Source organism: Hypomesus transpacificus, chromosome 18 (assembly GCF_021917145.1).
Source record: "Hypomesus transpacificus isolate Combined female chromosome 18, fHypTra1, whole genome shotgun sequence".
NCBI lineage: Eukaryota > Metazoa > Chordata > Actinopteri > Osmeriformes > Osmeridae > Hypomesus > Hypomesus transpacificus.
Window position 1 is genome coordinate 10,815,262 of NC_061077.1, and position 15,583 is coordinate 10,830,844.

Consider the following 15,583-nt stretch of genomic DNA (forward strand, 5'->3'; position numbering starts at 1 on the left):
ACAGATGATCTATCAGACGGATGCAACTAGAATAATATAGAAAATGAGACAATAAGAATATAGAATGAAAACAAAACCAGCATATTGTAACATGGGGAGTCCAGAGTGGTGACCTGCACTGCAAGCTTCACCTCCACATTGCAGTCGTGTGGCATGAACAGCCAGCCAGACTGTTTGAGAGTAGACGATTTTGTGGGACGTTAAATTCAATAAATCAAGCTAAAGAAACAATGTGGTTCTTGGTCAAATAAAGAAAAGAACAGGTGTGAAGTCTGCTTGGCAATGTCCTGCATGTACAAGTTATTTCTTTGGCTCCGTATTTCACACAACTGTTTTTGAAACCATAAAGTCATGCTGTTTTGGAATAACTTGCCCTCGCCAAATCTCAGATGTGTGCAAAATGTTTGGGTCTGTCCAGTATTACTGATTATTTCTGGTGAAATTCTAGGTACATGTGGTCACTCCTCAGAAACTGGACACACACTGACTGTCAGTCCTTCAGTCATCACATCCATGAACACAGCTGTAGTGTCAGGCGGAGCTGAAGTGCGTCCACGTCCATCAAGACCCCCAGATGTGTACCCTCTCCCAGGTCAGGCAAACCTCAACCATGTTTTCCTGGCTTTCCTCTTAACCATACAGGTAGATACAGGGCTGTAGCCCTGCAGGGTAACCTGATTAAGCACCAGTCAGGCTTGTGAAAAATAAATCAATGGATTTTTGATGGGTTGGATGAGTGCAGCCTCCCCCCAGAACTACACCAGCTACAGCAGGGCCTTGTGAGGCCCTGCATTCAAATTTAGCAACAAGCACATTCATGTCAGTTCTAACACCTAGTTAATAGTTCTGTCAGCACACATCAAAGGAGAGAAAAATGTTGAGTAGTAATATAAAAGTGGATCCATCATGGCCTGTATCTGAAGCAGACATTGGACAGATCACATGTGTGACCGAACCATTCGAGAGTGTTGAAATGAATGATGCCCTGTGTAGGTAACATTCTTCCTATAAAGTCAACAGTGTGGATTGATTCCCTCTCTTTATAATGTGTACAGTACACGGCCAACGTTTTCCTCCTACCCTCTCCCACTTGGCTGTTCCTTTGCAGCTGAATGTATGGACATGTACTCTGAAAGACAAAGCGAAGGTCAAAGGGTTCAGCATTGCTGGGCCTTGTTCCCTTCCAGTCAAGGAAACAGTGGAGTAACGCCTAGCTCTGTGTGAAGCACGTCATTCAGCATAAATCCAGGAGACCCGCTCTTACTGCTGCAGGGCGATGGGTTGTTTCTCATGTCAGCAGAGTCCAAACTTTGTTTTGGCGGCCCAAAAACAAATTTACCCAGTGATGTAGCCCCTTCCCGATTATCCACCAAGGGAGGGATTCTGGTCTGTTCCATACAGTAGGGAACTTGCAGGAATCAGAGGAATGACAGTGCTTTCTGGCATAAACTTTTAGTCAAACCATCAGGGTAATCAAAAACATTTCAACTACTACGTAATAGTTGTGACATGAAGCCCAGTGGGATATTGTGTAGCGTTTCACTGTTAAAGAGGGAATGAAGAAGGATTATTGCCTCGTAATATAGCTTTACATATCACAACTATGAAATTAAAAGGCCAGCGAAAGGTTAAAATGTCATTTTTGTTTTTTTTACAAACATTCAGCTGCTTGCAACAAGTTACAGATGATTTCCTTTGGTTAAACAACAGATCATCTTCAACATGATAAATAAATATGGGGATGTAACGTTTGTGATTGATAGCCTGGATCTTTACTGAAGCACAGCAAAACTATCCAATAAATCTGTGCAGGTCATTCTGAAGGGGTCTGTCTGAATTGGGTCAAGCCTGGAAAGATGAAACTCCAGACAAGACAAGCCTCTCTGAGATCATCCAGCCCCCTGCAACATGACATCATCCGTCTGGGTCCAGACGAGACGCAGCCTGTCGCTGCACCCTTTCGTACAAAAGCACACTGTGACCTTGTCACATCTGAGGAGAGCCAAACGTTGCACAGAAAACTCTACATACTCTTTGGCCTGGTATTTACACTGGGGGAACATAAAACAACGTTGCCAAAAACGGAATTTGATGTGTCTTCATCCCCAACTTTCAGCTGTCAGCCAGGCCCTTCACCTTAGTTACACAACAGCTCCCTCCTCTCCCCCCCCCCTACTTCTTTTTCTTTGTCTTTATAGCATTCCAGATGTCACAGCAGCAAAAGTGCCCATTATTGGCTCTGAGCCATGAATCAATGCAGTGGCATCATCACCATATAGACTAAAGGCTTGTCTGTAAACTCTTCATTTAAACCTCTCCCTCCTGTGATGCAGATGTTCTGGTGTGAGGTGGGCAGACTATGTCAAAGGTTTACCCTGTGAAAGCAAGAGGGTTGTAAGACCTTGGTTGGCAGCACATTTCCAATTGTTCCAAATTATGGCTTCAGCCAATCAGTATTTTATCTCACTCCAGACAATATAATCTGGCATGATTGATGAGTGATTATAATAAATGGATGTATTGTTTGTGGTGTGATATTGCATCTTAGTCACACTCTATATACAATCATCACCTTCTAAATTATTCACAGGACCTTGTAGTGTGTGTGTCTGTTTAGAGGGCAGTACATGAAGCCAGACAACTTCACCCAAAAACATGTCCACATAGCACAACACAGTGGTCAAAGGTTTGTCTGGGCAAACATCACCCAGTGGCAAGACAAGAATGGAAACACCAGTTCCTCAAAGGATCTCTCTCTCTCTTTCTCTCTCTCTCTCTCTCTCCTCTCTCTCTCTCTCTCTCTCTCTCTCTCTCAGTCTCTCTCACACCATGTACGTCTGAACATCCAATCATTTGTGGGTAGACTGCCATCTATGTGACATAGGGGGCTCTGCAGGTAATACATGTAGTTGTTTAATAAAATCAAACAATTTATTTCACAAGTTCTACTGCACATGTTGAAGGACTGCAAATGAAATGTCACAATACATTCTTACATATTTTACTTGTAATATCCGAATTCCTGAGTTAAGGTTAGGCTGACGTCAACACCGACCGGCTTGTCATTTCAGTGTTGGTGTTCAAGAGGCAGCGTGTCAACATGGCAGGGACAGCTGTCCTTGTGGCAAAGTTGGTCGGCCTTTGGAAGATCACTTTTATAAGCAAAAATTTCCATTGGCTTTTTCTAGGCATTTCAGTACTGGGATCTATACTCAAGTACGTGAATGTCGTTCCGAAGACATACTTCAGCGACAGCACAAATATCCTGAATGTGTAAGTGTTCACAATGGATGCTACCTGTCATAATTTAGCTAGCTATCTAACGTTAGGAACCATATATAACCAGCTTGTTATGAGCTTTGCTAGCGGGGCTTAGGAATGTTGCTTGAAATCTCTAGCCTGCTCAATGTGTCGGCTGAAGTCGAATAAAAAGGATTCTGAGAATAAGCAGAGAGTATCGGCAGAAAATGTCCGGGTATTAGCTTGCATTGCTAGCTGTGAGCTAGCTATAGTAGGTAGCTTAATATTAAGTAGCTGAATGGCATGGCTTCTTTGAATACTCGTTTCTGATTGGTCAGTTACGGCATTCTACGTTCTCTGAAGTTTTTTTTTTAAGTAGCTATGTAATGACGCGCAATAAGGTACAACACATTTTGACATTTTTGTGGGAAAAAGCCCTCAGGTTGACTCAAGAACCCTAACCCATCAACCCGTCGGCGTTTATTTCGCAATGATGAACATTATGCCTTAGTAGCTAGATAGTTATCGGTAGGATAGTGTAACTACACAGTGTAGTTGCGCCTGTGTTCTGGAAGTAGCACAGATGTACACACAGCTTCAACTTGACCTCAATTTCTTATTGTCTTCTCCCTTAGATATTTTGTCAAGGTATCCTGGGGATGGACTCTGTTGCTGTTGGGTCCATTCCTCTTCTTTTTTTACAAAAAGGATAAGTACATTATCTTCCAGAGGTTGATTTCACTGATGGTTGCAACCATTATCTGGTATGCTTGTACTGAGACCTTCAACTACATCGAGGAGATCACTGGCACCTGTGATGAATCTGCTCCCATGGAGGACTTTCATGAACCGTACACCACCAAAGGTAGTTGCAGGAAGGCTGGCTTCCTCTGGCATGGTTTTGACATCTCTGGGCACTGCTTCATCCTGGCATACTCTGCGCTCATCATTAAAGAGGAGATTGCACCCATGGATGTAAAGAAACCTCACAGCATCCTCATTGATGTACTATTCATTTCCCTAAATGCTATTGTAATGATCTGGATCTGGATGTTCATTTGCACCTCTGTGTATTTCCATGATCTACTTCATAAGGTCTTTGGGACCCTGTGTGGGATACTGTGTTGGTACCTGACGTATAAGGTCTGGTACCCAAAGCCATTTTCCCCTGGACTCCCACGTAAAATAAAGAAACAATCAGTCTAAACTTGTGAACATATCTTGAACACAACATGGTTGTAATGTTAATTTTGTCCTCATTACACATGCTTGAAAATATGTATTTTTCTGGGTCCAAGTTGACCGTGCTATTTTAAGTGTTCTTTCCTACAGAAAGGTCATTTTCAAAAGGGGCAGCTGGTGTTCTTAAAATGACACTGGGTAATCTGAGACAAATTGCAGAACATGGGACTATGGGCCTATGTATTCAGCTAGTAGAGTCCGAAACAAATTCTTTTGTTCATTCTTCCATTGCCATGTTGATGATTTTATGTTCATTCACGTGAGATATATAATCTATGCCTTTTTTAGATTAATGGGAACACACAGGCATGTTTTGATGTACTACTGTATTTATGGTAATTTATTTTGAATGTGCTTTGCTAAAAGATATTACAAAAGAGTGGTGATGCACCTGATTTGTTCTCATCATTTGCAAATGAATAACTTCACTGTATTTTCCACAACCATCTGGAAATAACAGGATTAGACATGTCATTGAGCTAACATTGTAATGCCTGCTGTTTGATGAACTTCATGCACAATGATTTCATGGAATATTTAGAATTTAGAAATTATATTTTGTTCAGGTCCAAGGTAGTCTCAGCCAAGTGCTCATATTTTCTGCATAATTCACCGTATTTCATATGAATTCATTTTAATATGATTATTTTCCTTATGGTAGGTTGAAACACTTGAATAAAATCCTTTTTCAAGGTACAGCTGTGTCCTGCCTTCGATTAAAGAGACAGTTCACTCAAGTACATCTGACCTTTAGGGTGATATGTTTATAGTCATGATTTGAAACGATCAAAATACAATTTCTGAATGTACATGATCAATTTTCCATTTTAATAATTTATTTGTCATTGATGGCAACTGAATAAATTAAGGCTTATGAACAGACATCATAAAAAGCACCATAAATAAATGCATATTTATAAATATAAAAAATAAAAAGTAAAAAATAAGAAAATACTATAGTGAAATATTATGGTCACAAAAAACGGCAAGGATTTCTTAACTTGTTTAAATTTTCCACCAGTTTTGTGTAAGCCATGAGAGCCAACTTTCTGCTCGAAACAAGGAGGTTGTATAATAAAAATAAATAAACAAGCATTCACAATTAGTGGCCGGTTATGAAGAGTAATCTCTCCATTTGTCTTGACAATGACAAATCTGACTGTTTGTTCATTTACTGAATCTGTGAGATTCCAAGTATCTATTTCAGTGGAATGTTCTTGAAACATTTTTGTATGGCTATTACAGTAATGTCAAACAATAATAAATACAGTCAATGGTGCCCCCTTGCAAACATCCAACTTTCAAAACTGATTTAATATAGATTTTCTTTACCTAGTGGTCAATCCCGTGACTTTCACATCATTATTTACAATTTGTCCCCATTAAAAAGAACACAATGATCTTTAGGAACATGTAATTTTTCAGTTCATCAGGAAGAGAGGAAGCTATGGCACAAAACTATTAATGATGTTCTACAGCTGACAGACACACTGTTAATGATACATTGATCTTAGTCTTTGGTTAAACATCCTTTACTGCACCAGCATCAATTATCCACGTAGATGTTGAACAACCTTCTGCAGCTTTGCTGTTAAACTGTTTCAGTGGCAACTGAGAGATATAGCCATAGCATGTAGTTCTATTGGCTACTGGAGTAATAGGACTGTATTTACTGTTGTTTGCCTTACGAGATTTCATTGTTCAGTGTTAACCCTGTTTTTACAAAGGAATGCTTGTTGCCAGAGCCATGCATATGGTCTGCTGTGGTCCTAGACAGAGAGGGGCTATTGTCAGACTGACTAGAAGGGGCTGGATAAGAGGTTTAAAACCGAGAACAGCTGTACAACAATGTCACTAATGCATACAGTATATGGCCATTCATGGAACCAAAATATACAGATTCAAACTGTCAATCATGTACAGAAACTGATAAAGCTCAAAGTTCTTGGAATCAAGCCAACCATGTATATCACAACCCATGTGAAAACTCATGATGTAAGGATAAAGCTTAAACTAACAAATGTATCATTTAAAAGGTCTTCTGCAAGGGCAGAAACAATCTTTCCACTGTCTGGAGGGACACAGTCAACAGCCACTGATTGATTTTTCAGTATTTCTGCCGGATCCGATCTGGTATACACTGCTTTATTATGTTCTCCTTCCAGGACAGTTCCCTGCTGTGGTGCACAGTACCCTCAGCGACGTCTACATATCCGGTCAGCTATGTGTGAAAATCTAATGAATCTAGTGAGGGTGAGAGTGCTGCAAGTGTTCCATGGAACCCTGGTGCTATGGCTGGGATTGAGTGCACAGTATGGGGATAGTGGCCTTCTCCTTCATGTAATCTGGCAGTTTTCAGGCAGCACAGCGATTGTACCGATGACGGGTTTGTTAGAAAAATCCCCTGGGGTTCACGGGCTGAACCCCCGGACCAAAGAAGGAGAGAAGGGCAATAGGTGAACGCCAAAACTATAACATAGCCTACTTCAACTGTATACTGACATGCTGGTTTTCATGAATCTCTATGACTATATGAGTTGCTATTGTGAGACCTCTAACCATTGTCTGACTCTCCTACATGTAAGCAATAGGTTGATCCTACAAAAGGTAGTCAAACAGAAAGGTTGTATTTGTCCACCGAATAGACCTTATGCGTGCCTCCAAAATAATTCACTGATAAAGTAAAAAATGATGTGAAGGGAGACAGAAATAAAAGAGATGAAGGCGTTGATTACCAGAGAATGTGCTGTCAATAATTCCTTGCTATGGAATGTCTTTGTTTTCTTTGTTTACCCAGTAGTAAGTAATAGTGTTCTCTACATAGATTCATATTTTCCTGCTGTCGTAAAACATTACAGAAAAGTTGAAACATCACACAAATACACAGACATTTAACACAACAAGAGGGCATTTACTACATGTATTTCTTTTTTAAAAACCAATAGGCAAAGTACCCCATCCCGCCCAACGAGCCCATTAGGAAAGAGGCCCCGAAGAAAGATGGAGGCTTCTTTTTTACCATCCGGAATGCGTTGGGTAGAACTGCCGACAACAGAGTAGTGTGGATGTCGCCTAACACCTTGCGGAAAGCGTAGCGTTTTTGCACACGCACAAAAAAAGACTGCAGGTTGGGTCGGCTGCCGTCCTCCCAGTATTTCTTAGAAAGTCCCAGGAACTTAAGCCTGTGCAATGTGGCTCCGAGGCAGATGTCTGCAAGTGTAAATTCAGGTCCACAAAGCCATAACTCACACTTTTGACCTGCAGAGGGTGGAAGAGAGCAGCAGTTTTAAACACAAAACGTAAACAAAACACATTAAATACAAATGTGACAAAAGCAGACTTTTTATGCACTGACCTTCATACTCCAGTTTCCCCTTTTCTAGTTCAGCTTCTACCTGATCCAGAACCATAGCGAGCTCCCCTAGAATCTTCTTCAGATTGTTCACATTATCATGGTCCAATATTTTTGCCTGTGAACACAAAACAATCTTGCTGCATATGTCACTACAAAACACATTTCCATATATGGCTTCAACTCCTTCATCAAACATGTATGTTAACTGAATCTGTAGTGTTGATTGATCAGTATTCCAGAGACTAGCCAATCCATGCCTTTAAAGGGTGAGGGTTGCTTTAACAAGGTAGGCTCTTGGAAGAGGCAGTTATTCACATTCAGACATTACGGGCCTTCACAAGCCTATCTTGAACCTTGACAAGCAATTGAGTAAAATGTCTAATATCCATAGCACATAATTATGAAACATTGACAATAAAGACATGTTTGAGTTGAAGTGCTGAGTCATAAATTACACTGCTGAGTCATAAATTACTGAGTCATAAATTACACTACCAATATTCTGTCATGTTTGTGGAATACTGTTAGCTATGTGTGGAATTCTTTATTCTTTAACTGTGCTCTATTGTCCACTCACTATTATGTATCACATCTAGCTCAAGTGAGGCCAAGCTTATTTAATCCAATCATAACATGCATAACTGCTCATGGCTTTATCTCACTGAATGCACACAACTCTCTTTTTCTGTCCCAGTGATGTTAGGGAGGCATGCTGTATAAAGGTGGGACATGTCCTTTATCACAGTACTGCACTCGGGTTACCCTCTCCACAATGATACCTATGATAAATAGAAGGAGAATTAAAGTGTATCTGTTTAAGAGTGATCAGGGACAGGTTTCACCAACTTTTCTTCTTAAATATGGTTTCACTATAGGTTCAGTCAAGAAACTCAGTCATCTTTGGCGATAATGGTACTGCTTCACAACAACTTTTTACCAGAGAAAGTGTGCCCAATACAAGTGTGGGGGTTGGGTGGTGGAGGCAAGATTATGAGCATTTGTAACACACTTACTGAGTGGCAATGTCAGAGGAGTATGCAAGTGCCTCTTAAATAGACCTTAAGCTGGTGAGGGTGACTGAATGTGACCAACATGACAGGGGGGTTGGCAAATGGAAACTGATGCAAAGCTCCCCTCAGAGTGTGAACCTGCTTTGCCTACTTTCCCCTGACTTTCTCACCATGAGTTTCTTCTGCTTGGAAAGGTACGGCTCTGTCAACTGAGCTTCCTCGTGGTCCAGCTTCATCAACTCAGAGGCGGCATTGGCCAAGTGTCCTGAAGACAGAGAGACAGAGAGACAGACGGACAGAAAGACAGACAGACAAACAGACAGGTTGTTAGTGTATTCTTCAATAGGGCTCACACCCGTATACTTTGAGGCTAGGCTAGGATCTAGTATACAGTAGTACTTTCACACACCATGGATGTCAGATAGATCTTGCTTCTCTCAGTCTCAAACCTCCCTATCACCAGCAATGGTGACAAAGCCACAACCATACAGAGGATATCCAGCGTGACCGCTAATGCAACAGTAAAGTGGCCAGAGGAATTGAGAACACAAATGTCTTTAATTAAACATAAACATCATTAGTGAACCCCTCACAAAGCCATCCGTTTGATATAACACCTCACCCAACGGCAGGAGTTCCCTGGCTAATTTATTTCCCTGCAATGATTGGGCTGGAGCAGCCCTTGTCCTTGATTTACAGGACAAGTTCATTACGTAATAAAGGAGCCAGCCAGTTCAGACTCAGTGGTCATAACGTCCACTGCTGAAGTGGGGGAATTCACAGCCTAGCACTGCAATTTCTGTGATTTACATTTTCAACAGGGAGGTCAGTTTAGCCAGTTTGAGAGTGATGAGAGGCCGCAGGGCAGACAGCTGACATGAGCTTTACACGAGGTGGTTCCATGGATGTCATTTCTGTGGGGGGGAAAAAAGGACATAGAAGAACAGTAAGTTCTGGCTTCACTTACTACGTATTTCAGCTGTGGCGTACTTTGGGATCATGGAGTCGGTGGTGAGCTCTGGGTGGAGGATGCAGCCGTGGGTGTAGGCGTCCATGGGCAGGCCGTCTAGCAGCTCCCGGTACTGCTGCACACGCTCATGGAGGGCTGAGCCCGTGTCTGGAATCAGCTGGGCCACAGCTTCTAGAGACGCACACACACACAACAGATGATTCTGTTATACAGATTGTATACACATGTTATTATTGTTATTTAAACATGACAAGCCTTCGATTTAGCCTAATAATCTGGCATCCATCAACTCAAAAGATTGAGCGATCAGAGAGGTATGTCTTGATTTTATGACAAACAGGAAGCAGGTTGTCGGAGAAATTTTGAATGTAACATTATATTCTGAAAATTCTGGTGCTTAGCATTCCTTGTCAGTAGAGAACACTCTCCCCACATGGCCTATAGATGACACTAGTCTTACGTGAACAAACTGACCTAGGTTGACCCTTATCATACTAGAGGTGCAATAAATGTGTTTAACCTTATCTGTGTTGAGTGAATATATGGTCAAGCCTAGGGTCAGAGAACCCCGTAAGTTTCCACGTGCACGCGCACTCTACCCCTGGGATCGATAATATTGACAGCTGATATTCAGGGGAGGGGACTTCTCACTAATATTTTTAAATGGTCTTACCGGCAAGCATTAAACTATTGTACTTTCTTTGAATCCGACGACTCTGTGCATTACTTGATAAAGAAATGATCGTAACACAGGTACAGAGGCATAGAGACTGCAGGGTGTGAAGGAGGCCAACGGAGACGCCAGAGGAGAGATAGTTGGGTGTGGGGATGTTTCAGTCCTGCCAGTTTCTCAGATGTGCTGAGGGTGGAGATGCACCTGGCACTGTTACCAGGAGCTGACTAATCAGTCCCACCTCCGGCCCAGTGGGAGGACCTGGGCTGGCCCTAGACCTGGAGGAGCTTTGCTGCAGGGGCATGCATATCAAATCTGTTTGTCGAGTCAGTCCCCTATCCCCATGCACCACTACAACACAAAACACACACACCTCCCACACACAGAATAGTAAGGTCCTGCTATGCTGACGAAGAGCATAACATGATATCATGCGTATCATGTGTGGTGGAATGTATGTATGGGGAGTGTCGACCACCCTAACAGCCATCACAAAGCCAGCTAATACAGCTGAGCCTTCACTAGAACAGTCCACTGGCTGCATTTCAGTATGTCTGATGTTCAAGTCATGCTAGGAATTTTGAATTAAGTACCCTCCTCCATAATCAGCCTTGCAGAAAAATGTTGAAACAACCAATGTCCACTGCTACAAGATACAGTCATGATTTAACTTAGCAGGTTTGTGGAACAGAGTTGTGGAGAGTCGTGTTAAAGAGACAGCAGGCAAACTAGGATGAAAAAAGAAGAGGGGTTCGGAATGTTCCAGGCTGTTACTTAGGTTTGCTTTGGGGAGATACACACATAGACACACACGCGAATACACACACATTGCCAACACAAGACACACAGACATACAGCACATAACACAGTTTGAGTCATAGACACAAACAACTTACACAGACTGAAGGTCAATAAATCTAGCTCATGCCACAGGAGAGAGCCCCTAATGCTTAACACAGGAGCGAGCCCCTAATGCTTAACAGGAGCGAGGCGTACAACTGACATGACAGCCATTGCAAAGGAGCACAATTTCAAAGAAATATCAGGAACATTCTCTCTAAGAATACAGGACTTGGATGTTTTTCCCAACAGCAAACGGAATCACCAGGTTAAGTGTTGGATTCCCTCTTCTGCTACTTACCAGAGGCCGTATCAGGTCAACGCTGTCAGGGTTCATTAGAAATTAAACACAGAGCAAAGCCATATGGGTACATACTGCGGCTGACTGACACGACATTCGACCAGTGAAGTGAGTGAGGGCCAAGGCTATTGTGCACCAAGAACTGTATGGAGTTTTAATGCTTCAAAGGACATGAAAGAGAGCTACAATGAAGCATGTCTATTTCACAAGTCAGTGATACAGTATTGACTCTCCTTATTCCTTTACGAAATATTGCATGTTCCCTCAAACTAAATAAAAATATATCCTTTCACAATGGAAATGTGACATGTTTTCAATTGCTCTATTTAGCTTGAGATGAATTTGGCTGGGACTGGGAAACATCAACGCCATGTCAATGTTCTGCCTCAGATGGGGGTGGGTATTTTGAGCAGCCATTGGACCATATCCACGTTCACTTAAATCAGCGGTTGGTCAGAACATCCAGCATTAAAGTCACGGATCATTGGGCATTAATGTGTCTTTAGACTAGGAAGGAGTCCTTCATCTATTGGCACTCCTCAATATCCCTGAGGCCCTTCCTGGATCTATCCTCCCCGGACAATAACGACCTCACCACTGCTGCTGCTGCAAGTGATCCCAGAGGACACCCGATACACACACAAGAAAACCTGATCCATATAATTCAGTCTGCGTTCATATACATGATGTCAATATATTACCCGTCTCTTAACCAGCCTATCAACATGGTGAACTGTCATCCTGACATACCATTGGGAAAATGAACAAGCGAGAAATGATTGAAAAGGCCTCCTCAGCCACCTGTGCGGCAGCGAGCTCTACAGTGTCTGAAGCGGGGCAGTACCTCCTACAAAGTTGGTCTCCAGATACTCGATGATCTGGTTGTAGTCGCTGACGATGGTGTCTCCGTGGATGAAGACGGGCACCTCCTCCCCCAGGTTGAGCCTCATGAACCAGGGCTCCTTGTGCTCGGTAAGGGGCAGGCTCACGTCCCTCTCGTCACACAGCAGGCCCTTCTCGTTGATGACCAGCCGCACCTGGACACACACACAAACACACATGAACAAACTGTGAGACGACACACGTGGCAAAGAGGATCATGGAGAGGAGGCCAAGAAGCAAGGACACTGAAACTGTGACGACCTCCAACAACACATCCACCGCAGAATGACCCGAAATATCGTTGTGATGTTAAACTTCACGAGGAGCACAAACGTTAGTGAACATGCTAAACAGACAGGAAGGAGCTAAAAGGAATTGGTTATGCAATTATCATACTCATCAGTGAATAATTATGGGGTCACATCTTCCTGGAGCAGAGTTGATCAAATCAGACCAAAGTGAAAGATAATACTTTTTGGTTTATCTTCCAGCAGCAAGTGTTTATACTAGTGCTATTGTCCACATAATCACTAACTACCTGGACCAGCCTCTAAGCCTAGCATCACAGACAGTGTTGGATGTAAATCTAACACTGGGCAGAGTAGCAGAGAGAGAGGGTATGCATATCTAACCTGCAGCCCTGGGAAGTACAGTCGTGGATTGATCTTGGAGTGGCATCCAATCACATTGTCATTTGAGAGAATCTAACTCTGTCCATATCATATTCTCTTGTGTGAATCATTTCATTACTCATGTCAGGCTTTAGCACAGATTTACAGAAACTACCTCAACAACACTCTTCATAGGTCTGATGGCTTCACAGAAATGAAGCAGAAACGAAGCTGTCTAATGACAGATGCCTTTTCTCGCTCAGAAATCAACTCAATCTTCCTCTAACACTGATGTCATTGTATCATCTGCTGTGCCTGTGACAGTAATAGACAGTATTGTTATTTAATAAGGCTGGAAAACAGAGATGTTTTTTTCAAATGTAGTTATGACTAATATTGAGCTCTGCACTGTAATATCTTTGCTGAAAACACAATATTTGACACTCGCATGAAACCAAACAAAATTAGTGACAAAAAAGGTCATTATGACTTGATAGCAGGAGCAGGTATTGGTTCTTTAAACAAACACAAGGTGACTATAACAGCTAATAGAAAAACACATATTTCAGACAGAGACGCCTTTTGCATGATAGAGATCCTGAATTTGAACAAAATCTAGAAATCTTATTCAAGCAATCCTGCAGAGTGAAAACACACCTGCTTAATGGATCAAGCATTAGGTATTACATTCTACACTGCACCCTGAGTACATACCTCTGATCAATCTGATCAGGATCATACCTTAGGCCCTGTAACTGACTATCCTGAATACATCTACAGTAACATGCTGTGAGACAAATACTAATCAGCTGTAAATAATGTCCTTATAACGTCTTTGACAACAAAGGAACAGAACCGTGCAGGTGAATAAAGTAAACTGCTGGGAATCCTGTGTTGATGTGGACCTTTTGACAGGCCGGGTGCTGGCGTCTCTGCTGAGTGACAACAACAGCAATCAGCAGCCCAAGAAGAGTGGCTCCCTGCCAGAGCAGCTCCTGGGTGACAGACAGGCTCACTCCCCTAGATCTTTACCTCCTGGGAGTGGAGGAGGGCTCAGCAACATTTGCTAAGACACCAGTGTACTGACCCAGGTGTACAGACCCACACAATGGATCACCTGTATATTATTTGACATTAAATGATAAGCGTTCCACTGTTATTTCATGCTCAACACAAAGTCCCTAGGGGTGTTACCCTTTGTACATGAAACTACAACTTGATATTCCCCACCTTTTGTTTGAAGTACTCTATATATGGAAGAAGGTAGAGCAGAAATAAGGACATTAAACAAGGTCATTCATATTTACCTATGTACAATAACAGATGAAGCTTTCTAGAAGCTTAGTTGCTATTTAAACGCTTCAACCATAGAAGACAAGAGGCAAGTCATGGAGCCCTGTTGATCATATTTTGGACACATTTGATGCAAGATCCTCAACTGTGTGTATTACACTCTTTGTCTTTTACTAAAGGATTTTTAATCAATGTGTGGAAAGACATTGCTGTGCCTGTAGCAATCTACTCTAGAATGCAAAAGTATCCTGTATAGATTCATCTGGGGTAAAAAAAAAATCCGGAATTTAAAAGGATCAAGGTTGTGAAACGGCGTGGTATCGAAATGAAGCACGAAGGAATCGTACGTTCGGTTGATTTTTCTTCTTTACAGATATACATCGTTTCAATCAATTATTTAAAGTGTCATGTGTCTGACTTGGACCACATCAAGGTGGACTTTACCGCGAGGGAAAAACGGGACCAGAAAAAATCTGCAGCGAAATCTTCTTCAGGCTAAATCATCTATAGGAATAAGACATAGATCTCAAAACAACATATGTCTCTTGTAAACCAGTGTCGAGGGAATGTTCCCCACATGCTGCAGTGGTTTCATAATGTCTTGGATTAAACATACCTTAACAAGCTTACAATTTGATATGGAATTCATATGATGAACAATATAATGTTGAATCATTCTACGATCATAGCAACCAAATATGTCCATAGTATGACATCTCATAGACAGGGAACACCTCCATTTCATGCATAGCCTATGAGTCTTACCTTTTGAGAGCTGAATGACTGCGTCCAATGGTACAGAACGAGCCTGTCTTTAGAAAAATTGGGTTTGGATTCTGCTACTGGTTCTTCGTTTTCCTCCCCGTCAGTGATTTTGTCGTCTTCGTCCATAGCTGATATGGGCCACCAACTACAGTTGGTTGGGGTAACATTGTTGGAAGACGCCATGACAGAGGGTTTTGTGCGTGTGAGAGGACCAGGGAGGGATAGAGAGGAGGGAGGGACAGGGAGAGGGAGGGAGGGAGGGATGGAGAGAGAGAGAGAGAGAGAGAGAGAGAGAGAGAGAGAGAGAGAGAGAGAGAGAGAGAGAGAGAGAGAGAGAGAGAGCTAAGGATTTCAGCACCACAAAGAGAGCATCATCGATTCAAAAAGGCCACACCAGTTCT

General features: G+C 42.2%; 2 protein-coding genes across 2 annotated transcripts; one reads left to right on the top strand and one right to left on the bottom strand.

Moving 5' to 3' along the window:
* Window positions 1–1,908: 1,908 nt before the first annotated feature.
* fitm2 (fat storage inducing transmembrane protein 2) lies at window positions 1,909–5,178 on the top strand. Its single transcript, XM_047039378.1, has 3 exons — window positions 1,909–1,962; window positions 3,038–3,273; window positions 3,876–5,178. Exons 1-3 carry the CDS (start codon window positions 1,909–1,911, stop codon window positions 4,444–4,446), a joined length of 861 nt encoding a protein of 286 aa, XP_046895334.1. The 3' UTR covers window positions 4,447–5,178.
* A 2,203-nt stretch (window positions 5,179–7,381) lies between these two features.
* On the bottom strand, window positions 7,382–15,365 carry gdap1l1 (ganglioside induced differentiation associated protein 1-like 1). Its single transcript, XM_047040777.1, has 6 exons — window positions 15,183–15,365; window positions 12,476–12,668; window positions 9,815–9,988; window positions 9,018–9,112; window positions 7,838–7,952; window positions 7,382–7,740 (listed from the first exon to the last, which is right to left on the bottom strand). Exons 1-6 carry the CDS (start codon window positions 15,363–15,365, stop codon window positions 7,397–7,399), a joined length of 1,104 nt encoding a protein of 367 aa, XP_046896733.1. The 3' UTR covers window positions 7,382–7,396.
* Between the last annotated feature and the right edge of the window lie 218 nt (window positions 15,366–15,583).